The sequence below is a fragment of the Columba livia genome, chromosome 1, assembly GCF_036013475.1.
Source record: "Columba livia isolate bColLiv1 breed racing homer chromosome 1, bColLiv1.pat.W.v2, whole genome shotgun sequence".
In the NCBI taxonomy this organism is placed as follows: Eukaryota; Metazoa; Chordata; class Aves; order Columbiformes; family Columbidae; genus Columba; species Columba livia.
The window spans coordinates 102,824,004-102,851,444 of record NC_088602.1 but is presented as its reverse complement, the minus strand read 5'-3'; the positions used below and the strand labels follow the sequence as shown (position 1 = coordinate 102,851,444).

At 35.9% G+C, this 27,441-nt stretch overlaps 1 protein-coding gene across 26 annotated transcripts in view; it reads right to left on the bottom strand.

The window, feature by feature from the left end:
- DMD (dystrophin) overlaps positions 1-27,441 on the bottom strand; it is a 1,272,535-nt gene that overhangs the window by 146,370 nt on the left and 1,098,724 nt on the right. For all 26 annotated transcript variants that reach the window (XM_065049958.1, XM_065049956.1, XM_065049960.1 and 23 more), the window contains one exon: positions 25,307-25,453. In XM_065049958.1, coding sequence (XP_064906030.1) covers positions 25,307-25,453 — 147 coding nt within the window. The remainder of the gene's footprint in view (positions 1-25,306; positions 25,454-27,441) is intronic.

Sequence of the window (27,441 nt, the reverse complement as noted above, 5' to 3'; positions counted from 1 at the left end):
GGTTTCCAGGAATGTTATAACTGGACTGCACTGACTACTGCCATTACACAGACTTCATAGTAGTGCAACTGTTAAACATCCCTTTTTTTTTTGCATATAGTTCAAAAACGAATACAACAAACTCTGGAGCATAAATGTAATGGTAGGATTGTTAACATGCAGTTATCCTCTGCACAGCTTCAAATAGGAAAAATAGCCTTCACCCTCCAGATAAGCCACATTTTAAAAAAAAGCTTTGTTTTTTTATTATCATATGCCATAAAAAAAAAACTTTCTTAAATTTACCACTTTCTTTTCACAGTCATATGTATTTTGTTCCTTTCACGTCCTCCCCCTGCCCCCTCCCCCCTTTTTTTTTTAATTCACAAGTAAATAATATATTTCTCTTCAGGCTTGCCTGATTACTCCTTTGTTTCTAACAGCTGAGAACTGGGAAATTCTAGGAATAGAAGAGATCTTGGAGAACTAAGACAGTAAGAAAGATGGAGATCCTGAGGTGAAGCGCCACTGAAAGGGAGTGCAACACAACTGCTCGTGAAACAAGAAGTAATAATACAAGAAGAGAACCAAGGACAAGATTTCCAACTCTGTCTGGAGCCAGTCTCAAAACCTGAATTTGCATTATCTGTATAGTTGCATCATATAATAGACTGACAGGCAGTATAACTGGCAATTATAAAATTTAATTTATTAAGTCAGAAACCCTTTTTGAATGTCTAACTTACAATCTATTGTTATCACAGTGACAAGATGACATGTGGCCTTTGAGTTAGGGAAGTAAAGGAAATGAATGAGCATTCTCTTGAAAAAAATCTACTTATGAAAGACTTAATTATGAAAGGCTTGCTCAAGAAAGGATTCCAGAAGACAAAAAAAAATAGGACCATGCTTATAACTCATAAAATTTAGGAGTAATCTCTATGAAAGCTCCTCATTATTTCTATAAAATACTTTTAAAAATCATTGAAAGAGCATATTAAAACTGTGTGTACAGTTTAAGAAATAAGGATGGATTTGATTCTACTTTCAGTAAAAACGACAACAAAGCTGCTATTTGCTTTAACACTACAAGTGCAGATGCCATATTTTCATATAAAATTTCACTAACACTCGTGAAATTGAAATTTATTCTCAGGGCTTACAGAAAGTGAAAAATAACCCTGAACAACACCACAGTATATGACAATAGAAATGGTCACTTGCCAATTAGGTAAGGTTTTTGTAGGATCATCTAATCACAAAATTAAATGTATGCCCTTAGGTTAGGTAAGAAATCCTGTTGTCCATATGACAAACAGAGTTAATACATTGGGATGGCTAGGATTTCTAAAGAAATCTGAAGGCAGAGAAAGGTTTATGTAACCTTTTGGATGAATTGTGTCAAATAAAAATAATCAGATCATCTGTAAAAAGCAAATGAAATCATGTTTGTTCAAAACTTATTTGCTGCAATGATTTTGTACATTTGAATGAGACATGCAAAGGAATTTCATGCAGCACTGAGTCTTGTGTAACTTTATTTAGATATTATTAATTTATAAGAAAAAGTTCACAAATGGAAGACACAAAGATTTAACTATTTTTTTTGTGTATTCATACTTACTTCTTTAACTTAATGAAAATCCCAAGGAATAAAATTGTGGAGGTAGAATCATTTAAGTCTGAAACTTTTCTGTCCTAGTGTGTTAGCTTTTCTTTGTCCATTCTGAGTCAATAATGACAGTCCTTATTTTTAGTACTACATAGATGAAATTTTCTTTCTGTTATAATAAACACAGGACTATATGACTGACTTTTTGCAATCTAGCTCCATTTTTCATTTCACTTTTTCTGTTTGTCTTTTATTATCACTTAGTTACATAGTTTAATTTTTTCCGTCTCTTAAAATATATCTGTAAAAAAAAAAAGTACAACCTCACTGTAGGAAGGTTTTTCATTTTCCCTTCTCTTTCTCTCATTAGAATACACTCTCTCTGTTTCTGCAGATCCTATTACATCCTTTCTTTTCTGCCCTTCTTTTCACAACCTCCATAGTCTTCCCCCATAGTCTGAAGAAAAAACAAAATGCTTGGCCAACCGAACCTAAGACAGAAGCCATTATTTAGATAGTCTATTCAGTCAATAACTCCACCATGCAGTAGAGATTCCTGTGAACAAACAAGTGCTTTGATTACATATTGCTGGAATAGCAATGCTGGCCTACAGTTATATGTCTGTAACTGCTTTCTGGCTGCAGAAACCAGATTCCGCTCTGATGATCTGTAGTTGCTTTTGACTGGGTAATTTTTATCCTTTTGGGTTGCCAGCAGTGGCAGACACGAAGCTGTAAGGTACCTACAAATCCCAGAGGGAACTTTCGAAACTACTCTTTGAGAAACCAGTAGAAGAGTTGGTGAACTGAACAAGGTACAGTGAGACACGAAAAAATTGGTAGGAATCCCATATAGACAAAAATTCCAAGCCTCCATGTGTTTTAGAAAAAAACATTCACAGTGAAACTGAGGTTGCATTTGATTTTGAAATGTATGTCCTTGTAGAACATTCCATGGCATTTCTCTAAGGACATCTACTCTATCATTGTGTTGCTAATTCAGCTGTCCATACCAGTGCACTGTCTTATTATATAGCATTCATCTTGTACAAGGGAAAGCAATCATGACAATCAAGAAGGAAAAGGGAAAAAAAACCCCAAAACAACAGCTGAGAAACAAGGAATACAGATCTTATACTGTCAATGGTCATCATATGAGAAAACAACTGGCAGGATCATGTATCTGAAGAGTGCAGAACTTAGTAAAGGAAAAATAAAACTTTATAGGCTCATGTGAGTAAAGTGTACTAATTTCATAATATTTCAGATTCTTTTGAGAGATAAATTGCAAATCAGATACAAATAATACTTAAGAAACAGCCAAATCCTTTCTGCTGTAAATCCCACCTCCAACGTGAACAAGAAGCTCCCTCAGCTGGTCCTCCCACTCTGTTCTCTCTCCTGACCACCACCAATTTCCTATTACATTATGCTTGGGCTCTTGTCATTTGCTTCATACTATCACATTCTGCCTGCTCTAAGTTATTCTTCAGAGTTTAAGTGTTCTTCTATTTTTTTCTTTCCTGTCTCCTGAGTTTTCCCTCTTTCTTCCCTAACAGTCATCCCTGCAACCTCCAGATTTCAAAAATGCACTTCCTGCCCTGCCTCATAGCAAGCCAAAAACCCTCTTATGTTCTTTAAAGTGTGGCCAAAAGTAAAACTGAAAAGAATTATGAGAATCCATGTTACGACAGCAAATTAGGCTTCTTAAAAATATTGCATTTATGCCCACTCTAATACACTTTTTCTGGATAATAGGATATTTCATTTCTGACCAGTGCAAATATGAGAACCTTCAAGGTCTTTACAGAGGTACTTGTTGGATTTAAAAAATTTGAGAGTCTTTTTTTCTTTTCCTAGCCATCCATCTGTTTGTCTGTTTTGGTAGCCTAGTACTGCAAGAATAAATTATATAGCTGCTTGTCAATTCTCAAACATATTTTTGCTTTCTATGTTGTCAGAAAATATGTTTTGATATGTGTGTATAACCATTTTCATAGGAGTATATGTATACAACAACTTCTTTCCTTCCAAAATAATCCCAGAAGTTAAATTATTCTGACTACAGTTAGAAAACTTTATAAAAAATATGCTCTGCTAAAGTACAGAATAACATCTAAAAAGTACAGAATATTGGTGAGCAAGAGAAAAATTAAACCTTAGCTGTGTTTGCTTCAAGAACGCTACCAAAACCTCCAAATCATTCTTGTGAAACAATTTTCTAACCGACAAAAATCTGAACTGCTCAAAGATCTCTGAAGACCTTCTGGAAAATGGGATGAGATATCTCATTTTTAAAACAGTCCAGGGGGGAGTTGTTTTTGTTTTTCACATTCAGCTGCACAAGGCTTACTACATTGGGTTGAGGAGGCACAGGCCAATTCACTTCCAGAGAACTAATTCACCCCAGGATCAACATTTTCTCCTGTCTTTGATCCAGTACAGGTTCAGCATCATTGATGATGCTCTTTTACAGTACACAGTCATGACTACATCCTCAAAGCTACAGAAGTAAGGTACATCCAGAGAGTCATAACCACTCGTTTGTGTCTGTGTTGTGGTCCAAGATAGAATCAATAACACTGGAAACATGAGGAGCACCTTCAAAGTTAAATTACGCTGCCAAAAGATGCAATTTTAATATAGCCCTTTTTTCTACTTTTAAAAGTTTTTGAATTAAACCTTGGACTTTTTCAAACTTTGTTCCCCTGAGAAAATACATTACTAATCTCAACTCCTACACCAGTGAAATCATTTTGCCTGCCAGTTTTCTGTCAATGTTATGAGCACTTGAAATGTTTTAACAACAGAAGTGGGATTTTCTTATTAATTGGAAAACCATTCACCAACTGCTATACTGGCAGCTAACATTTCTTCCCTAATAGATTCGTATTCGCTATAGTATCTATATTAAAAATGTCATGGCCTTAATCTTTAAGGATTCTACTGCTTATATCTATACACGCAGATTGAACAATCTGTTTACAGGTTTCGTTGTATTACCAGGATATTACTAGTGAATATTATGAACAGTGGAAGTAATTTTCTAAACATTGTATTTCATACACTGTGAACTTATTCTTAGGATACCAAGACACTTATCACAGATTCTTACTAGGTTTGGCTGTTGGCCAGACTATGATCTTAGAAGTAAACAACGAGGGAATAAATATGCAGTTAAATACTTATTAAAGAGCAAGAATTAATAAGATTAAATGGAGCAGCAGTAAGCACAGAGAAACTAAAATCTTGTTCATCAGATCACCTTTTGTAAATCAGAATGAGACTTTGTCACTTTGTAAACCCAAGGCACATGAGTGAGATATCAGACTGGAATATTATGAATTATTTTAAAGGCAAAGCAAAATACACATCACAGTTAATTGTAACTGAGCACCTGCTTTGTGCTTGGTAGAAAGGCAAAGTTCTTTGACTTCAGCAGTGCTTCAAAGCTACAGAATAAGCTGCAGATTTGATGCCACTTTTTAATCCTGACCTTTTTGAAGTTCAACAGTATGCCTACATTGAAGCTTAACAAATGTTCCAGCTTGGGCATCTCCCTTTGGGCTCAAGAACAGGTGGTATGGCTGAAATGCAGATGGAAATGAGGGCCATTAAGCAGAACACTTCCAAAAGAGCTGAAAGATGGACTGTATTACAATAATTAATAGTGAATGACTATGAAATAACTTAGGATAAACATTCTTGATATGATGGTATAGAAGAAATGAAAACCCTCAGATTATTACTGTAGCAGACTCTGTCATAATTGCTATCTAGATGTGTTCTATACCAATCAGGTAATACAAAATATTTGAATGTCAAGTCTTTGTTAGAGCAAACAACCTCTAGAAGAAGTGCATATTATTTTAAGAAAGAGCACAATCAACACCGGTTTCTGGATGTGTAGTTTTATAGCTCTAAGAGTCTGCAGACATTACATCAGCTATCAGAGACACTGAAACTGCAGCAACCATCCTAGCAGCAGTACCACCACATATAAGTTGACTGAGTAGGTTGAGATCATAATGAAATTCTTCATTACTTCAGACTTTCTTTTGAACAAGTTATTTTTGTTCATTTCGGAGCACTTCCTACACGAGTTCATAAACCTAATGTCCTACCCAACTTTTTGTTTCACATAATTCTGTTACTGCTTGAGGCTGGGCCAGCCCCTTGAACAGATGAGAGATGCTCTCTATTAACCCCATTTGCTCCCCAGAAGGGAAAGGGAGAGGAGAAAAAGAAGAAAGACATATGAATAATAATAAAAAACCAAAAAAACCCACAAACAGCAACAAAACAAAACAAAAACAACAAACAAAAAAACATCTATACTCCTACAAATAATGAAAACCAATACTGAGCCTCTCCATGACAGTCATGGAATTGTGTGCTGTGGCAGCCGTAGCTGCTGACACTGCAGAGCAGGTGCTGGGAAGTCCCAGACTGGACGCAGCAGTAGACGGGAACCAGATTTAGGAATCAGGATCAGAAGCATCAGAATGGGCATAGTCCTTCAGGGATGCTGGCCATGAAAAAACAGAGACAGAGGCTTGTAATCCCTCAGCTTTAACGTATGACATGCGTGGGATGGAATACTCTATTGGTCAATTTTGGGTCACCTATTCACTCCTTCCCACAGGTGCGACCCTTTTATGCCCTTTCATTTGTGGAACAGAAGAGACTTAGCAGAGACCTTTGTTCCTTTAGGGTTAAGTATAACCATGGGCCTTCTTGCATACCAATCCTACTGTTACCTTGGTAACAGCTATAAACATCAAGCATTATCAATTCTAGAAGCTGACAATGTCTGAAAAACATGTAGTCAACTTCAGAAAGTGCAGTTACTTAGAAGAAACTTAACTGCAAGGGAAAAATACTGAAAGGACAGTTTGTTCTGTCCTAGTTCAAACTAGGACAATTACACTATCCCTTCATGGAAAATTACTCTCTTACTGTTTATTTCAGTGAACAATTTAAGAATACATAGCCATCAAACTTCACTACAAACAAGCTGCTGTACCACAAATAAAGCATTTCAATGACAGCAAATAAAAAAGTACAGAAAGACTATCCACCATTTACCCCAAATATTTTATCTAGTCAAGAATTCCCATCAGTTAATTATGTGAAGGAAATCAGGTAATGCTCCCCAAATAACAAGCAGGTTCAAGATTTTGGCTGTCTTAGGCATAAATAAGTCTTTTGTTGTTTGGAAAATAAGATATAACTGAAAGTTCGACTAATAGTTAAATTTTACTCCAACACTTGCAAGAAAACTCATGTTTTTTACTCACTTAAACAGGGAGTACTTTATTTCACATATATTATTTTCTTTGACAATGTCAGCTATTTATATTATGCATGTAAAGTGCTCACACACAACTTTTGTATTTGTAGTGGCAAAGCTGAGGAGAAAATGTGGGATACAAAATTAAAATATTGAGAAAAAATGAAACGGAAAGCAACATTATTTTAAATAGCTGTTTGTAGTTTTGCTTAGATAATTTCAAAAGTCTTTACACCTTAAAGAACATTTGGAATGGTAGTGGTAATGCAAATTACAAGAGAGGATTGGAACAATCAAGTGTAATTTCTCATAGTTCCTTTGTCCGTATGGAATAAATTAAGATAAATAGGTACCTCAAGGAAGGCAAGCAAATGGGGTTGTTTGCTCTGTCTCAAATTTATAACCTGACAGATATGACACTGGAAGGACTTGAAGTCCTTGTACATTTTGTTCTATTTTGTTGTACAGATCCCAGCTTTCTGTAGATAAAGTGCACTGCAGACAAAAAGATGAAGGAACTCTAATGAATGATACTCAGATGAAAAGAATCAATGAAAAATATCCAGCTGTGCTAAAAAGGCTTCAAAATATCATTTATGCAACTGATGCATGCAATAGGTGTTGGGAAAGAAAAGAAAATTATTCTGAACAGTCTCTTTGGCAAAGTGTCAATCGAATTCACTTTTCAATCATAAAGGAAATGTAGGGCAGTGGAAGTAATAGTAATTTCAATTAGAGAAAAGCATATACTACTGGAAATTCTAAGTGCTGTCACTATAAGATTGTGATAATTTGTACAGGTTCAGAAATGGAAGGTAAATTGGAATGAAATGTAAATTATAGATAATGTTTAATATAACATATATGATATGAATTTCTGCTTCAGGTAAATGCAGCCTAACTGTGAAAATAAATGGTTAACCTTTTCTCATGTTGTTGGGTCCTGAGAGAAGGTGGACACACAACAGAGGGTTTCACTTAAATAGCAGCCCATCCTGCTCTAGTGATGTACAGCAGCACTCCAGCCTCTCTTTGTGTCTCCACATCCCTCAGAGCAGAGTGGAGAACCGGAGAGAAGCTTCATGCTGTGCTGGAAATGTGTGGGCTCCAAGGAAAGGCTACAAAAGGATTAAAGTGTCTTGGGCCACTGCACCCCTTACCAGACCAGCTCCCCTGCTTATACCCGTGACAGCACAGAATCTTGCAGAGCCAGAACTCCATCAGCTTTCCCTGTGCATCACAACTTATGCAAACACACCCATGTCCTGAAAGGTCTTGTGAGTGGTACTTTGGTAGTAGTACAAGCCAGCATCAACATGACATTGAAAAAAAGACAAAAGCTGATGTGAGAAAAAAACAAACCAGCCCTAACACACATGAGAAAATACTTCTTCAATCATCATTTACAAGTTTTCTGATGGCCAATCCTGTTATGGAATCTATAAACCAGAGTAAGAACTTAGGAGAAAAAAACCCTTTTGCTATTTGAAAAAAGCTGCTTGAAATTTAGCAAAAGCTTAAATACAGTGTGTTCTTTGTTTTATTTTGTTTTAAATTATTATTATGCTCTGTTATTTAAGATCCTTAAACAGGAAGAGGTATAAATTGTAAGGACTATCCCAATAAATTTTCAATTAAATATCTAAATTAATGTAGAGACACTTAATTAAAGTTGCACTAGTTTTTCCAAATGCAGTTAATTAAGCTGCTATCTAAAATTAAATCTCACCCAAAACTCTTTTACATTTCTGTAGCTCATCTGATACAGATATAATTAAAATTCTAGAAGTTCACCTATGCATCCAAACACTGGGGAAAGAAAAAAAAACGAAAAAGCAAACAAACAAAAAAACAAACCACAAACAAAACCACAGCCAAACACTCAAAACCTGCTGAAGTAATTTGAGAGGCTTGTGCTTTAATGGGATTTATACAGTCCTCAGAGTGGGAGGACAGCGCACACAAAAACCTCAGGAACGAATCTAGGTTTTCAAATCTTCACAGTCTTATTCATTCAGAATAACAGGCCAAGAACCTTTGAAGATTTTCCACAAGGGAAGGATAATGGATTGACATGACCAGGAAACAGGGAGATAAATCCTTCTGACTTTGAATGTGCCTTCCATGGAAGTGACCGGGACCAGCACAGGTGATGCGCACATCACTTGCACTCACAACTCGGAGCAGATGCGGGCATCCTGTCAGCGGGGCAGATTGCTTTGTCGTGACTGGAATATCTCTGATCTTGCAGTGGCCTAAACAATCCCTCTCCCTTTCTCGATCTTTTACTGACTGATTTCTTGCTTGATCAGATGCAGGCTAGGCTATTTGAGTGGTCAGTTAAATACAGATCTATTTCCCACCTGAGAGTGACTCCAAATCACTACACTTGTTTTACCTAACACATATACATCTAACACAAACATTTTAAGTATTGGCTGATACAGACAAAGTCATGTCCAGTGAGCTGGGAGGTCTATTATTGCATTATTTTCGAATTAGAGAACAGTCTTTGAAGAGTTACTCTTTGGAGGGGAGGTGGGGGAGAAACAATTGACGTACAGTTCAAGACTACTATTTATTGCAAAAGACACTAATTTATTATACATAAATATGCTGTAGTAAAACAAATGACAACTAAACTAATGGAGCATTCAGAACTGAGATTTGGAGCTGGTCACTTGAAAGGCTTACTCTGTAAGTGGCAGCAATCACAAGCACAGTAATACTGTACTCATATGCTACTGAGATTGCTACTACGTGGGCACATCCTTCTGTTCCAATTCCCTCAGGAGTTCTGAGAGTAATCTCAAAGCAAGATTGTCCTCTGAGGTTAAAGACACAAAACAAACACAGAAAAATGTACCAATATTTTATAAGTATTTATTTTCTTTATCGATAAAGTATGCAGAAGATAAAAATCAACTAAATTTTTCCTAATACCGCATGCACAATGTCCACTTCTGGGAAAAAAAACATGGATGGCAGTCCCATAACTAAGGTCATGAAACAGAGGGTTCAGAACTGAAACCTGAAAACTTTTAAATGATCTGAACCCAAACCTCAATCTGAAAAACTTAATTTAAGCAGGAAGATGATTTGAGATGAGGACATTACATTTATTTTCAACTTGTGGCTTAGGCATGTCTCCAGAGAAACAAGCAAATTGTTCAAATCTCTTTAAAATACAAATTCACATAGGTTTACATGCACATAGACTTCCATAAGGTTTAAACCTACCAGCTGAAGTAAAAGGTACAATCGCCCTATCCTTTTACACAGAATAAAAAAAAAAAAAGGAAAAGGAAAAACAACAATCTTCAAGAGTATGATAATAATACGATAAAATTTGAGAGGGCTATGCATTCTCTTTTGAAGACCCATCTGTCTTTAGAGAGAGAAAATTATGAACTTTTTTTTGTGTACAGAAAATGAATTGATTTCCCTTCTTGCATAGTAAAATCTGCAGAATGTACGCAAATAACAAAGGTAGCAAAAATCCATAAGAGCTTGAAGATTGATCAACCTGTGATAATCTGTCTTTCTAGAGACATTTGAATCACTCTCTGCTGCCTTGAGCTTGCAGTGAAACAGGACCCTGGCAAATTGCTATAATCTCCTTTGAACCCTAATCACCATTTTAATCAAAAAAGGTGGGGCAGCCTGGAATTCATACAGCAAGGTTAGCACGGCAACTGTCATTCTATTTGCTAAATACACAGAGTATGCAGCTAAAAGGTTGAAATGGTTCAAACTTTTATTATCTTCACAAGATTACATTCCAGCATTAATAATTGACAAGTAAAAGAAAGTTATGAGACTGTCTGCTTTGAAGAGTTTTAGAAGTCTGCTTAGAGCATGACTATAGCTTTCACTAACTCTAATCTTCAGACATTCCTCGGGAAAAGAAAGAGTTGTGATTCATAAAACTGCCGTGATTAAAAGCCTACCTCACCTGCACTTCGTATTCCATGTTTTCTCTCTCCTTTCCTTTCTTTTTTTCTCATGTTAGATTATAAATTTCCTGGTTGTGCTCTCTGTTTGGTTGTTTAATGATTTTCTTCTTGCTAGTCTTTTTTTTTGTTTAATTGATTTTTTATTATTTTTTTTTTTTAAGTAGTGGTGTGATTGTAGATGGTAAGACAGATAAGGAGAAGCTTAACTGAAGAGGAAGAAAGGAAACTTCAAGGAGGAAAAGAGCAATGAGAGAAACTGAACAGAGTGTCAAGGAGACTGGAAGGAGCAGAAGATTAAAGGAAAAAGCAGCAGCCGACTGTGATTTTCAGCTAGAAGGGATTCAGCAGCTCTCATTGACAAACCAGCAGGTCTGCTTGAAACATATTGATCAGACTATTTCAATGTTTTCTGTACAACTTACAGATCCCTATGTCTATTTCAAAGTATAAAAATATGATAGTCTACTTGAGAAGCAATATTTACTTCAAAATGACTAACAAATATTTCTGTTTTTAAAAGGGGAAGACTGTCCTGTATTTCTTTTCCAGAAAGGGATGGTGAATTTTCAATGTTCTGCTCACCTGTCCACTGATAACATACAAGTAGCAAAATATTTTTCATGCTAAAGTCAGAAAAACCTGTGATTTTTTTTTTTTTTCTTCTTTTTAGAGGACCATTTATACATAAAATGCCTTAGTATTGCAGACATTTCCTAGAAAGAATGTCTCAGCAGGGCTTGTAAAGATAACAGAGAAGAGAGTATCTCTGTATTTATGAAGTACTGGAGAGTTGTAAGGATTCCTGCTAAAATGGTAAGTGAAGAATGTCATTAGTTTGTCAACAACTGCAATAAGTTTTACTTTGATTTGGTTCTTCTGTTTGTTTGTTTGTTGTTTTGTTTTGTTGTTTTTTTGTCCCCCCTAGCATTTCTAAACCATTTTGCACACAATATTCTTGTACTAATATACAAAAGATATCTTTTAGAAAGCAATTGCTTCTGGTCCTTGTCTTCCACTTGAGTGTGTCTAGCCTTGCAATTTTTAAGTTATCTCACAGTTCCTAATCATGCACGTCCTTTTAAATGCATTGCACTCGAAAGTAGAAATGTTCGAGGACGAAAATGTATGAGACAGGATGATTCATGTTTTCTACATACTTCTGCTCTGGTAACACCCTTTTTTAGTGTTATCATTTCTTCTTACATATTAAAACCTGTTGTATCAGTCTTAACTATAGGATTACATTAGATTTTGGGCAGAAGGAAGAAGGGCATAAAGAGGACAAAAGAGCACTTTCATACTGCCATTTGATTTTGAACAAAAAGCAAGATCCTTCCAAAGGCTTCTCATTCGACAGTGAGAAAATTAGAAATGTTCCTTATATCTCATCTTCTTTGTGTGCGTGAATGACATTTTTGTTCTGATGTGACTATTGTAAGAATCAAAATCCCTCAGCCTTAGGGTTTTTTATTTCTTTTAATGTACTATGCTCACCAAACCTTCATAGAAAATAGAATACTCTTAATTATGAATAAATTAACTGAATTAGTAACATGAGATGGATATGCAATTAAGGGACTGTTAATTGAAACTGGAAACACAGCTGTATACAGCTTAGAGATGAATCACACCAGTAATGACGCAGATGTTTATAAAATGCGATTATGTTTAGCAGGAGCACACTATTGAAGCTCCCCAGCCTATTCTTATATTGTGTCACTGAAATGGTTTTTAAACCCATGAACACCAGGAATCAGGATCTCAGGGATGGCAAATTAGGCTCCCTGGATATGCGAATTAGTGTTGTCTGAATGTCAGCAATTTAATTCTCTAGCTTTCAAAGAATGTAGACATGGAGCCAAAACCAAACATCTGTTAGTTATACGCTCATTCAGGAAAAAAAAAAAAAAATCTGGCAAGTTAGAGCCTGTCTGAATATGAGAAAGACAGCGAAATACAGTATCTCTAAGTAGTAATGCTGCTGTGTGAATATACTGAACATGTAAATAATATAGCCCGGGAGCTCATGAAATCTACTTTGTGTACGACTGTGAATACATATTTTACCGACTACTCATCCAAAGGGCTGGAAGGATCAGGAGCAAATGCAATTTCCTATCTAAAGGTTTAAGAATTTATTAGCTCTCTAAAAACAGCAAATCAGGCCTTTTATTGTTTCAGCTTTTACATCTTTCCTTGAATGTTCTTTGATGAACAGTAAAATGAAGGCTTTTCCTTCTGGTACAAAAGGGCACAAATGTTGCTCTTGGGTCATACAAGGATATCTGAGCTATGGAAGCTCAACAGGGATAACAGTTCAGTTGTGAGGGATGGCAGGGCAGACAAAGCCAATGGACCACGATGGCTTAAGTTCTAACATACCAATCTAAAATCTGCCTCATACCTGTTATGTTACAAAGCAGTGTTACCACTGAATGCCATATAGTAGCATGTAAGTGTTATGTTAAAGAGTCCATGATTTATTTTTTAGAATAAATTCACAGACTAATGGAAGGAGATTTTAAAACATCCATGTTTTCCTCAACTATAACCATGCTTTCAATAAACATGCTGAATACATAAGATTGTAGTTTGTATCCAAAGCCCTTTCCACATACTGTAGTGCAGTTCACATCACAAATACACTATCAGCTGCGATTCAGGAGCCTGAGCCTGTAGAATAATAAATACTTATAAACACAAATTTATATTAAATAGAATTTGTTTTTCTGGCCCCCTTTTCTAGGAAATATGACAGACTCTTAGACTGAGTAACTATCAGAACTATAATAAAATTAAAAGGCTACTGTGACTTACACCAAATCAACACAATTTCATTCTAATTTAAACAAGTTTCGTAATGTCATTTTCTGATCCATAAATTGATACTCATCTAAAATAATGTAAATTCTTGCACAAGGTGGTTAAAATAATTTCAAAAATTATGTAGAGCGTCATTGGGAAAACTGAAATAATCAGCATGACCTGGTACTGTTAAACATCACAGGCTTATCCCATAAATAATGGGAATTAATGAGCACAATCTAATGACATGGGTACACAATATTGAGAGAGAAAAGTGGTGATTATAAAATTGGATTCGCCTCTGTCTTTCAGAAACTTTATTTGCTGTGATTTGACCTCCTATTCACTGGTGAAGGAAAAGTTTAGAACCTCACTTTGTGAGAGAGTGAGCCTGCATGATTTCTGCCACAGACCATACTGGTCTGACAGTATTTCACATGTCATCCACCGCTGAATAAAGTTATAAAGGCTTTATGAGAAAAATATAAATCCCTTCTCTTTAAAGGTAAACCTAGCCAGCTTCAGGGATATAGTGCAGCCAGCTATGACAACCGATGTGCAAACCAGATTCAGTTATCTTAGCTCTTTGGCTGGCAAAAGTACAGACAAAGTCAATTCAGGATTTGAAATGTGATGTTTTGAGATAAGGAACTGGAATGCTGGGATATACAAGAAACACAAAGCTATTTTATGGAAGACACATTCTTCTATTTCTTCTGAATACCCAAAAAATCACTGCACTGCTGAAAAAGTGCTGTATTATCAGCCATGTGTCAGATAAGAAGGACAGAACACACTTTTTTTACAGATTAAAATGAGTCATAAACTAAAGTATTGGGGGAAAAGGACACAAAACACAACCAATATAAGAAATCAGAGGGATGGGTGACAACATCCAACACAATGAATAAATTACCTACAAATGTTGACTTATGCTTATTTTTCTAGATTGATTAACACTAATTAGTTATACCATTAATTTTGCTTTAAACTGAACAACTGTGGCAGAGAACCAACTTTGAACACCTAAGAAAATGGAAGAGAAAAACCTAATATTGTCTTTAACCTACACATATGAGGATTCCCAAATAAAATGGCATACACTGAAGAATTAATTTCCATAAACACAGGATTTGGATGTTCCTGTGATTCTCCAGGTATAAAAGAAATAACAAGTTTATATTGACAAAGACTGAAATTGTAAGCTTCAGGTCAAGAACCTTAATTGATATTACAAGCATGTTTGTTCTGCAACTAAGGGGTGCATTTCTAAAGCTTATTACAGTATCAGTATTAAAGTAACAGCAAACAAAGAATCAAATGGCTTATATGAGCCACAGAAAACAATGAGCATCTTGAAATAACACCTTTTGGCTGTGTTATGCCGGGCGAATCCAAATTAGGAAGCATTTTATTGAAAACTTTTGCACACACAACACGTATCAGGAGCTGAGCCATTTTTAATTACAAAGTGCCCTCCTATACAGTTAACATATCATTACATGACTTCCACACTGCCCAGAATTTTTTATAAAAGGACACAACATTCAGCTTCACTCAAAGTGTGACAAAAAATACAATGGCACTTTTAGGGAGCACCTTGTGAAAATACTCTGAAAATGAGACATAATCATCTACAAAGGCTGGGTTTAAAACTGTATCACAGCTTGATGTTCCTGACATTTTTACTATTTTAAACACTATTGTTAACAGTACTTTCTAAAATGGCAAAAAATACCTTACTTAGCTTAAATTTTTAGTGAAGCAAAAAGATTTAGAAAATATAGCACACAATACTGCATAGCATAAAGACTGTAAAAGCTCTCTGTCATATGAAAGTAGACAGCCTGATGTAAAAATATCTGCAGTGATATAGTATGTAATTGATGTGTCAGAAAGACACAAAATGACTCAACAAAGAAAAAAATGGCTAACATTAACCTTTTGCATTGGAAATTTGCATATTATTTCTCTAGCTTGGGATTTTAATTACTTTAAATTAAGTTCCTTCTAAAAAAAATTCACAGCATTTCAGAAAAAGAGATTAGCAAAAAATGAGGAGAAAGAGCAATATTTTTTGTCAGATTTACATTCTTTCCCTCTAAAAATCTTTAATAATACTTTAGCACCAGGACTTGGACTCTAAGAGGTTTTATACTGCTTCCAAGGATATTCATTAAGGTTTCATCGAGCTACAAGCCCCTGAAAATCACATTACGGAGAACTTTTACAGGACAGCTCTTAAATTATGTGAACGCTCTATATGCGACAAACATGTTCCACATTCAAAGCAAACTTTGTAGATCTGCTATACCCTCACTTCAAACCAAGCTGGGATGAATGGACAGACAATCTGTGTCAGCAGCATCCAGCCTTTCCAGGATACGGAGCAGAAACGGGAATTGCTCAGACTTATCCTTCTGGTGTCGGCAGACAGCGGACAGAGTATCCCACCCTACCCAAACGCTACACCATCCTGTCCTATTCTACTGCATTTTAAAATCTAACCCCTGAATTATGAGCTCTGACAGCTGATAATGTTTCGGCGAGAAAAGGGATCTGTGCTGTGCAAGTCAGGATTGCAGAATAATTTATAATTGCAAAGTTCATTGTTGTTTTGTCCTTGTTTGCTTTTACTATTCTGACTGCTGCTAACTTTGTGTACTTCCCAGCTTTTCACCCTCATACGTTCTTACCTTAAAAAAACCCTAATTTTCATAATGAACAGCCTAAACATAGCTGTTTGGAAATCAGGTCACACACCTAAGAAGGTGTTGAAAATAATCAGGCCATAGTCTCTCAATTTAGACAAGAAAAAATTGATGCTATCTGCACAATTTTAGCAACCAAATTAAAAACTCCCAGCTCTTATAGTCTACACATCTTCGTAGGACTGAAACTCAGAGCTTTAATTCTCAAATGTAGCTTCCACTTTCCTTGTCAAAGGCACTTTTACAGAAATAATTTCAGTTAATGTTTTTAAGATGCTCAGTTATTATGGATCATGAACTTTAAAGTACATGATAATTCTACCTTCAGTATGGTTTCAATGGTAGTTAGTAAATAAGTTAAAGAGCTATAAACTGAATGATTTAGCTAAAACTGCTTGACTAAAAACCAACAGAACTAGTGGATGCTGGTTTCCAGTGAATACATTTTCAACAATATCATAACGTCAGTTTTCCTCAGTATCCTAAATATAGTCTGGTGTGACTCATATAGATGTGTGCTGCCCAATGTAATCTATAACTGCTGACCGAGGGAAGTAAATTGCATAAGTCTTATATTATAAGGAAACAAGACTAACATATATCAACTAATATGTCCATTCTTTTCTTATCATTTATCCATCAAACAGATAAATTGGAGATCTTACAGAATATATTGTATATGCAAAGATTGTACAACAGAGTGCTAAATTTGGGTTGCATGTGTAACATATTTTCCTGCATTTGATAATTTTTCAGTGCTTTTCTTTGTACTTGTAAAGAATGTAACTAATTTCTTTTATAATCCTATATATCCATGCACGTATATGACAAACAAAAAAATACATCAAAAAAAATCTATATATGCATACTGAAAGGGGAATATCAAGTAGGGTAAATTGCTGTTCTTTTGCATGGTTCTTCAAAACAAATCTTCATAGAGGACAAAATTCCAAAGTACAGGAAATCCAAAAGGATAACGAAACTCTAAAATGAATGTATTTTCTATAACAAAAAGTGACGAAAGCATTTGCATTTTCAACAAACTGAAATTCTTCACACAGAACATCATAACCTTAATGTGGTTGTATTAGTTATCCTGCTGGCATAGCTGTTGATGATAACCATGTCTGTTTATACTTAAATACTCACGTTCTTTCACTGATTGCCCTAAATATGCCACCAAGAACAATGAAGATGTCCTCCTAATTTAGGAAGGAATCTTTCCACTTTTTGACACACACTTCATTAGAAAAGTTGAATCCCAATCCAGACAGCTGGCCTTCCTCCACCAGCTTACAGAAATAAACAAGCAGGATCTCTCAAAAATGAATGACTGTAAAATGAATCTATATGCATATTTTTGCAGGCAAACATTGAGCAAAACTGAGACTCAAGAGAACAGAAATGCAGAAAAATATATGGGTATATGACTTCTGCAGCCAACTGGCATATCCAAGTAAATAAATAAGAGACCATTAAAGAGCCATGACAACTGTGGTTTTGGCAGAAGTTCCAGTTCTCATGAACTATACAAACCAACATTTTAACTAAAGAGTCTGATGGGAAATCTCAGCTTCCAAAAAGGATCAAAATCTCCCTCTGCTGGGAAGATGAAATCTGCAACTACTGAAATAATTTCAGTTTACAAGGTTGAAAAGAACCATGATTTTATTATGCCCTAATTAGTATAATTATAGATGAGCTAGAATTTTGGCTCCATATATTTAGAAAAGTTGACTCCTGCTTTTGTCAGCTACCTTGCAGATTACATAAGTCAAAACAGAGTTTAAAAAAGAGGAAAAGCAAAAATATAGAAACAAATTCATTATGAAAATTAATGAAATGACACTATGGAAAGAGAAGCTGCTAAGATCATAGAAAGGTAATCGTGCTCAAATATAAAAATATAAAAAACTGCTTTTTATATAGTACATTCATATAGATATGACATTTACTGTTTCCTGCAGAAGAAGAAAGATCTTCCTTGCTACTGTGGCATCATCTGCCAATCTATCCACTTTTAACATATCCCTAGTTTAGACTCACTGTATTATTTGGAATAAATAACTTTTCTTGCGATATAAGATATACAAAAAGTCAAGGCAGATTTTGTCTTTATTTATATGACTAGAGCTTGTCTGTATGACATTCCTATGGAGTAAGAACTGGACAACTGAACTGTAAAGAACCAGAGGAGGTTTTTCTTTTCCTTTAGGGAGAGTGATATAAGAGCATATTCTTAATCAAATTCAAATCTTAATTACAAGGTTTAGACTTGAATTATGCTCCCTGAAACCATTATCACATTACACATGGAGAAATAAAAAAAGGACCTGAGAATCTGGTAAACTTTTTTCAATTCAACTGTGAGAGACCTGAAAAAAACCCCATTTCTTCTACATATGTATTATTGTTATTTCACTTATTTTCTGAGTTGTGGCTTTTTTTTTTTGGTGTTTTTTTGGAGAAGGCACAGAGGACAGAAGGTGAAGTAAAATTGATAAAGCAACAAACAAACAAACCAACAACAAAACCCCAAACCTAAAAGCTATTATGATAGGTCAGGGGTGCTGAATTCAACTTACATTTTGGTGCAACTTATTTGCCCTGATGTCCATGCCCTACAAAAAGCAGGGTTTGAGCTGAGGACTGCTCCCCCAAGTGCCCATGACTCAGATTTTGAGAGATTCACTAGACCTGAACAAATATTTGAAAACACCTATCATTAATATTTGGTGGGACATTTACATATGGAGGCCAGTAAGACTCTGATGCACAGTCACAATTCCCCATTGATTTCCCGAAAGAAGGAATTTCCTTTTTGGCTTTTATATTCTCGATGTTGGTTCCTCTGCAAACATAGATAGTAAGATTCATTCGTATTTCTTACTACAGATTGAAAGAACAAGCTAATATTTGTGAAACACCCACAAGATGCTGTTTTCTGAAATAACACATTGCAGTGATACTCATTACAATAGTGTGCATTACACAGTAAAGAGCCTGTACTCAGAAGAGTACAAATGAAATTATGATATAACTTTGGATAACTGTCTGCAGTGGTATCGAAAGCTTGCTGTTCCTTCAGCAGCTCCCACAAGCTGTTTGTGGGAACAGAATAGTAGTTGTGGCTGGACCCTTTGACAAGAGGCAGCACACTTCTGTGCCACGTCAATCTTCAAATCCCCACATGCTGGAGAGCAAAGGCTACTGGTGCAAGATGAGCTGAAGTGTGATGAACGATACTGAAATTTTGGCTAATGCTTCTTTTAACACTTGACATATAGAAATCAGAGAACCACAGAATCATTTAGTTTGGAAATGACCTTTAAGATCATCACGTCCAACTATGTATGTGTGTATACATATATGTGTTTTTACCTCTCTATGTATATGCAAGGCTCTTTTACCTCTAGCGATTTTACATGCTTCCTCCAGCTTGCTTAGTTTTACAAACTCTATAAGCTGGACCCACTATTATGGACAGAACCGTTCACTCACAAATGACTGCAGTTCATTACAACTTGCTGGACTAAAACCACTGGAATATAAATATTAATACTATGGCAAAATCTCTTAAGAGATAATTTTTTTGGATGAAAGACTGTTGTTATATTTTTCAGCTTATTAGGGGTTCTATTCTAAATCTTTCTCGATAACTGTATCCCTATGGGATACTTGTAAATTCTTCTACATGTCAGAGGCTTTGCCTTTTGACTAGCATTACACCAACCAGATCTCTGACCAAAGCAAAGTGTATATAAATCCTGCCAAATCTGGTCTCCCTGGGTCCTCAAATATTGACTGGAACTAAGCAAGAGTTTGCAAGATGTGTTTTCCCTCAGGATCATCTAATTACATATACTGTTTGAAGCACACAGGATCTGAACATGAGAGCTCCTTGTGAAATTCAGAACAAATAGCTCCCTGGAGAGATTTCATCTCCTCTCATGCTTAAGGAAAATGGAAAAATAAACAGCATATTTTCCTCAAAACTACTCTTAAAGGCATGAAGCTAATTCTTTTCACATTACTTAAACTCCATGAATGATGATACAGCTTTCAGTGGCTGAACTGAGTGCATTATCTTTCATTAATGAAATACACCTCCACACAACACTTCAAAACCAGGACTGGTTGAGTCTGTAATTGGTTGAGTGCTTTCCATAAATTTTTCTTTCAGTGAAACTCCAGTGTATATTGACTGAAACTGAACACATAAAAAAAGGTAAATTAATGGCAAACATGCATTACTGCAGAAATATAAAAGAAGCTCTGGTAAGATTCTGCAGTAATATTTGATACTATTCACTAATAGTGTTATCTCACTGTACAACCACTGTGCAAGATTGCAAAAGACTGAATATGGTTGGTCTTATTCTTATGTTTGTAAAATTAATATAATATTAACTCTCTGTAAGATTTGGCTTAAAATGATATATTTTCTCCTCTGATCTTATGAAAGTCCCAATGTTGAGAAAGCAAGAAACAAGACATGTAACAAGGTGGATGGATGATGGCAGAGCGGTGGATGTGGTCTACCTTGACTTCAGTAAAGCCTTTGACACAGTCTCCCACAGCATCCTCACAGCTAAGTTGAGGAGGTGTGGTCTAGACAATAGAGTAGTGAGGTGGGTTGCAAACTGGCTTAAGGAGAGAAGCCAGAGAGTGGTAGTCAATGGTGCGGAGTCTAGTTGGAGGCCAGTATCTAGTGGAGTGCCTCAGGGGTCAGTACTGGGGCCAATATTATTCAATATATTCATTAACGATTTAGACGAGGGAATAGAGTGTACTATCAGCAAGTTTGCTGATGACACTAAGCTGGGAGGCGTGGCTGACACACCAGAAGGCTGTGCTGCCATCCAGCGGGACCTGGACAGGCTGGAGAGTTGGGCGGGGGATAACCTAATGAAATTTAACAAGGGAAAGTGTAGAGTCCTGCATCTGGGTAGGAACAACCCCAGGTTCCAGTATAGGTTGGGAAATTACATATTAGAGAGCAGTGTAGGGGAAAGGGACCTGGGGGTCCTGGTGGACAACAGGATGACCATGAGCCAGCACTGTGCCCTTGTGGCCAGGAAGGCCAATGGCATCCTGGGGTGTATTAGAAGGGGGGTGGTTAGTAGATCAAGAGAGGTTCTCCTTCCCCTCTACTCCGCCCTGGTGAGACCACATCTGGAATATTGTGTCCATTTCTGGGCCCCTCAGTTCAAGAAGGACAGGGAACTGATGGAGAGGGTCCAGCGTAGGGCAACGAAGATGATTAAGGGAGTGGAGCACCTCCCTTATGAAGAAAGGCTGAGGGAGCTGGGTCTCTTTAGTTTGGAGATGAGGAGACTAAGGGGGGACCTCATTAATGTTTATAAGTATATAAAGGGTGAGTGCCATGAGGATGGAGCCAGGCTTTTCTCGGTGGCAAACGATGATAGGACAAGGGGTAATGGGATCAAGCTGGAACACAAGAGGTTCCGCTTAAATTTGAGAAAAAACTTCTTCTCAGTAAGGGTGACAGAACACCGGAACAGGCTGCCCAGGGGGGCTGTGGAGTCTCCTTCCCAGGAGACATTCAAAACCCGCCTGGACATGTTCCTGTGCGACCTCACCTAGGCATTCCTGCTCCAGCAGGGGGATTGGACTAGATGATCTTTTGAGGTCCCTTCCAATCCCAAACATACTGTGATACTGTGATACATCATTTCATCCTCTACACAATACTCTGCAATTTTCTCATAACTCAAGAATTCTCTATTATTTCAGATCTGATAAACCTTATGTCCTTATGTACTTTTCTCTCACATAACCAAGAATGGGTGTCTTCCTGGCAAGCAACAGCACAGAAGCTTCTGTTTTATGATTTTCCTGCAGTGATATTTCCTAGGAAATGGGATACATGGGTAAGAAATATTTTCCCCATTAGGAGATAGAGAGAGAGAGATCTAACCTCTGAGGGGGAAAAAAAAAGACAAGTAAACTAAGAAGCATTATTGCTGGAGAAAAAATGGAAAGAATAATAATAAAAAGAACCCACATAGAAATAAGGGAAGTAATATGGGTAAAGGCACAGAAGAGCAGGAACACAGAAAAAAAAATACTTTTTTTGAAAAAAGGAATGAATAGAAGCCAAAGAGAAAATATGAGTAGTATAAAAGAAAGACATAAAAAATACATCGAAGGTGGAAATCAATAGAAAAAATGATGAAACAACTGAAGGATTAAGGAGACATTTTATGTGAGATTAATATAAGAATAATCAAGATAGAAGAAAAAAAAAAGGAGTGGAAAAAAAAAAAAAACACAGCCAAATTAAAAAAAAAAAAACACCAAGCAGTGAAACTGAAAACTAGAAAAAAATAATAGGAACTTATCTTGAAAGTAGAATGGTTTTACATAAACCAAAAAAAAAAAAAAAAAGTATCACACCTAACAAGAGTGCTGGTCATTCATAAGTAAATCTAACCCTAATACAGAACAATACATGATACTCTAAACCCTGCCAACGTTCATTAGATCTCATAAGTACAACAGTTGGACTGTTGTGTGTCCCTTCCAAGTAAACTAACCTATCCTATCCTATCCTATCCTATCCTATCCTATCCTATCCTATCCTATCCTATCCTATCCTATCCTATCCTATCCTATCCTATCCCTTTCCATTCCATTCTAAATGAGCTCTGCCTCTTAATATGTCTCAAACTCTGCTCCCTTTTAAGTAGAAAAATCATATTCTAGGAACAGATATGCTCTTCTTTTTCCCAGGGGTCACATCTTGGCCTTTTGTACGTGATAATCCTTCAAGGTTTCTTATGTCTTTTCCCCTCAGGATGTGTTTAAAAATTTACTGGAGTGTTTTCACCTTGCTCTCTATATCTTCCAGATGACATTTAGGTAAATATGAAAAAAGACAGTAAACCATAATACTCCAATTAACTATCTGTTCTATCAGCTCTATCATCTCACTCTGACATACTGTCTCCAAGCATCTGTCTTCTTAGAAGATGAAGCACTTTGTTTTCCAAATACTCTGTATTTGATGAATCGAGACAATAATTTACAATGAAAATGGAATTGTTCACGATGCTTCTTGTGCTCTGTGGAATAAGAGCATATTATCTTTGAAATGTGGGTGAACATGTGTTTTGTCCTATGTATTTTTAAACTATCTACGATGTCAAGTTGGCCCTCTGTCTGATGTTTTCCTGAATAATAACAACAAAATATTTATCTCTAGCTTTCTCTCAAATTTGTCTGACTTTTCCATAACCTAGACGTTTTCACTCTGAAAAATCTTCCCGCCTTCCTTTATTTCTTGCTGAAATAATTAAGTATATTTCAGCAAACCACTGGAACTCAGTTAACTATTATATTAGCGAACTAAGGCATTTTTCAATGAATCATAGCAAACTGTGCGTGTTGTTTGTTTTGTTTTGTTTTGTTTTCTATAAAGAAACTAAACAGATGTGATTTCTCTTATACACGGGATAAATATTTTAGGAATACTCATTTTATCTTCCAGATTTCTCTTGATCTGCTTTAATAATATTACCTGAACTCTACCCCGAGGATCTGGGAAAATCTGGATATTATGACCAAAGTCCTTGGACCAATGTTCTCTCACTTAAACTAGTACTCTCACTGCAAACTGTTGATTTAGGAAAATCCTGTTAATATTTGCATGAATTGGTGATAAACTGGAGATATCAAAGAGCTGTGGGATTTCTTTTGGAGAAGCTATAAAGAAGCAATAACATCTTACTGACTATTAGAGCTGACAGCACTGTGATCTTTTATCTGTATGTAGGACAAGAGGGAATTGCTTCATTTTTGTCCATTGCTAATGTTTGGTTTTACAATGATGGCAAAACTCTTTATTACCCTCCATCCTTCTTATTTTTACAATATATAAAGGTAAATACAATGACACCATTTCAAAATGTAAAGCAGTGGTATGGCAAAAAATAAAATAGTGAGCAAAATCCAGAACTTAATGAAGTAAATTTAATTGCAATTACCTTCATTTAATCATAGCATTACTCCCCTGTTGTGGAACCTACATTACCATACACCAGTGCATATATGCTTCCATATTCTCTCCCATGCACACTCTTCCTACAATTCCAAGCTAAGATACAGTGCATTTTGGAAAGACAATACATATCTGAAGTTTCTATCACAAGATAAGACAAAATAACCAAAACTCTAAGTGATACATATCTAAACAAAATAATCCAAATAATTTCTAAATTTTTCAGCATTTATAACTTATAGTCAATGTTCATCCTAATTTCATAGTATATCTTAATATTTTTCCTGCATTATATCTCAGTTTATAAAATCCCTTTCTTAACAGCTTTACTTGCATAACCAAGCCCCTCTAATTGCCTGAATTCATGTGATGCCTTGTAATTTCATAATTTATTCTACAGGTGTGACTTTATATGTACTGCTGCACAGAATCATTAATCTGCCTACGAGGAGTTTGTTTAAAATTGCTGCTCCCGAAAATTATTTAAACAATAGTAGAAGGAATGAAGCAGCAAAAGTAAACTGTCTTATGTGAATGTTCCCTATACACCATAAAAATATCCATAAAACATGGATAACCCAGTTAAAAGGGATTATAACATGATATATGTGGCAGCAAGAATTTCTAAATGTTAATAGTAAAAGGTAAATAATATTAGTAGTAAAAGGTAAATATTAAGCATTTTATATTTAACCGTATGAAACAATAGGTTAACCAATTTCTACTTGATAAAGTATTTGGAAGCATATGAAAATACAGCATCAGCTTTAACTCCTTTTCTCACAGAGGCACCATTACTGAAAGCCCACGTCCTCTTTCATTCCTTAATACACCTTTGGTGCTGTTCCAGACTAAAAGCAAGCTCACAGAAATAAAAAAGTATTTACTTAAATGCAGCATAAAGAAAAAAAATCATAGGAAATGTACCTGTAGCACTTTCCACCTTGTGTTCAGATCTTCCACACAACTGAGGTTGTACTGGGAGAGTGGAATATCAGAGGGAGTGAACCGGTGAGCAAGCTCATTGACTTGATGCACCTTTTCTTTAAGTGGTACCATTTCTGCTCGATAAACCTGTGTGAAATAAATATAAATAAAGATAAGCACTAACTTCATTTGCTCTGCTACCAGCTGATTCGTAGTGTAAAAGTATTCATGTGAAGCTGAAAGGAAGTAGTCTACTGGTCATTATACAGCTGACAGTCTTTTTAGATAACTTCAAATGGACCCTGCGTCTCAAGGGTAAGGCCCAGCATTTCAGATGGTGATGTAAAGTTGGAATCTTCAGAGTGATTTTCAGCCATTTGAGCCAAATCTCTAACCAGCACACCCACTGGGTTGTGCTTTGCAGAGCATACTTCTCTCCTGCCTTGTCCTTCATGTATGTGTAGCACATGCTCCTTAGGTGGACAGGAGTGGTAAGTGCTGAAAACAGAGGAAGACTATGGTTCCCAAATACGACAAATAAAAAAAGAGAAGCAATGATACAATTATTACAGACCTCACTAAGGCCATGATCTTACCCTGAGAGTCTCATGTGCTACAAATAAAAGGTCAGTAATGGAAAGTACAAAAAAAAAATATCTTATTGCTATGAATCCCAAACTGGCCTACATGACTCATATTTCAGAAAAAATAAAATAACCTATCTTGTAAGATAACCTTTAAAACTATGCATAAGAGCAGTCTAACTAATAATTTCAGTAAAGCGTATGAAAACCAGAAGCTGCTAGTTACAAGTTTCTTGGTTTTAAAAGCAACAACCTGATGATGATGCTTCCATGATGCATCTGAATAAATTCAGTTAAATTCAGGGCACCATAACTCTATCAAAGAGAGGAATATCTATGCAGATCTTCCGCTGTTCCATATCTGTCTTTTCTAAGGAGACATTTATGAATCTTTAACATGATAAAATATGTCAAAACGTAACAATGAGCTATTTCTAAGGGACAAATTCTGTCATTTTTCAGGAGCACTTTTTATTGCCATGTGATGTCTGCAGACAGACTTGCTATATTAATCTTGCTTTCTAGCTCCTTTCTCTCAGCATTTTTTAATACAGATCACATGTGGTCTGCATCACATTTTAGATTATTAAAGAAGCTGAAATTATTGCCTACTAACCATCTCATCAACATGTGATGCAAACAAGGTCAAAAAAAGCCCATCCAGTATCTCAGTGAACCTGAAGAGCAAATAGCATGAGAATGCCATGTACTGCATTAAAGGTAAACATCATTGAAAAATTGCTCCTCAAATGTCTTTCGAAACCAGACTTGCCTTCCACTAATTATATTAAATTACCCTACAACATAAGGAGTTAGATTGTCTTATGTGGCATCCATGCACAGCGAATGACTCTCATAATAAATCTGTAAAATACACAATCAGAAGTGATTTGTGTTTTGTAAAGGAAAGCTCAGAGAACGATGCAAGTGCCACAATGTGAGAGAACAGGCACACATCAAATCATGACATAACAATTCAATGTCACCAGTTTTATACCACTGGAACACAACTGACATTACTGGAGAAAGCAGTGTAGTCTAGAGCAAGGTCTGTGATACAAAGAAAAGGAAAAAATCTCACGTTTGGTTTTATCCCACAGAATTATACATATGCTTAGCCTGATTATTTTAGGTAGTAATTGAGTTCAGAGAACAAACACCATGCTTTAAAACCAGACATTTGTCCCCGTAAGGTAAAGGCCTCAAAGGCTGAAGAGATATGTATACCGCTGTGTGAACACTTGACTTGCAAATAGTTATTTTACTGTGCTTTTTTTCTGTTATCTGCTACTTTCAGTGGCCCAAGGCCCTCAAATGTGACTCTGTGGCTTATACTTGGGATGATCAGCTCTATTACTCCACAGTAGCTTGGTTTCCAAGATGGGAGAACACCTCTCAGCTAGTGCTACAAATACTCATGTTGTATATAAATATACATGTGGGTATATTTATATATATTGTTATATATAATATAAAATAAAAATAATATATAATGAAAGTAAAAATTATACATCATAAACATTTCTATATAAAATAAAAACACTAGTAGAA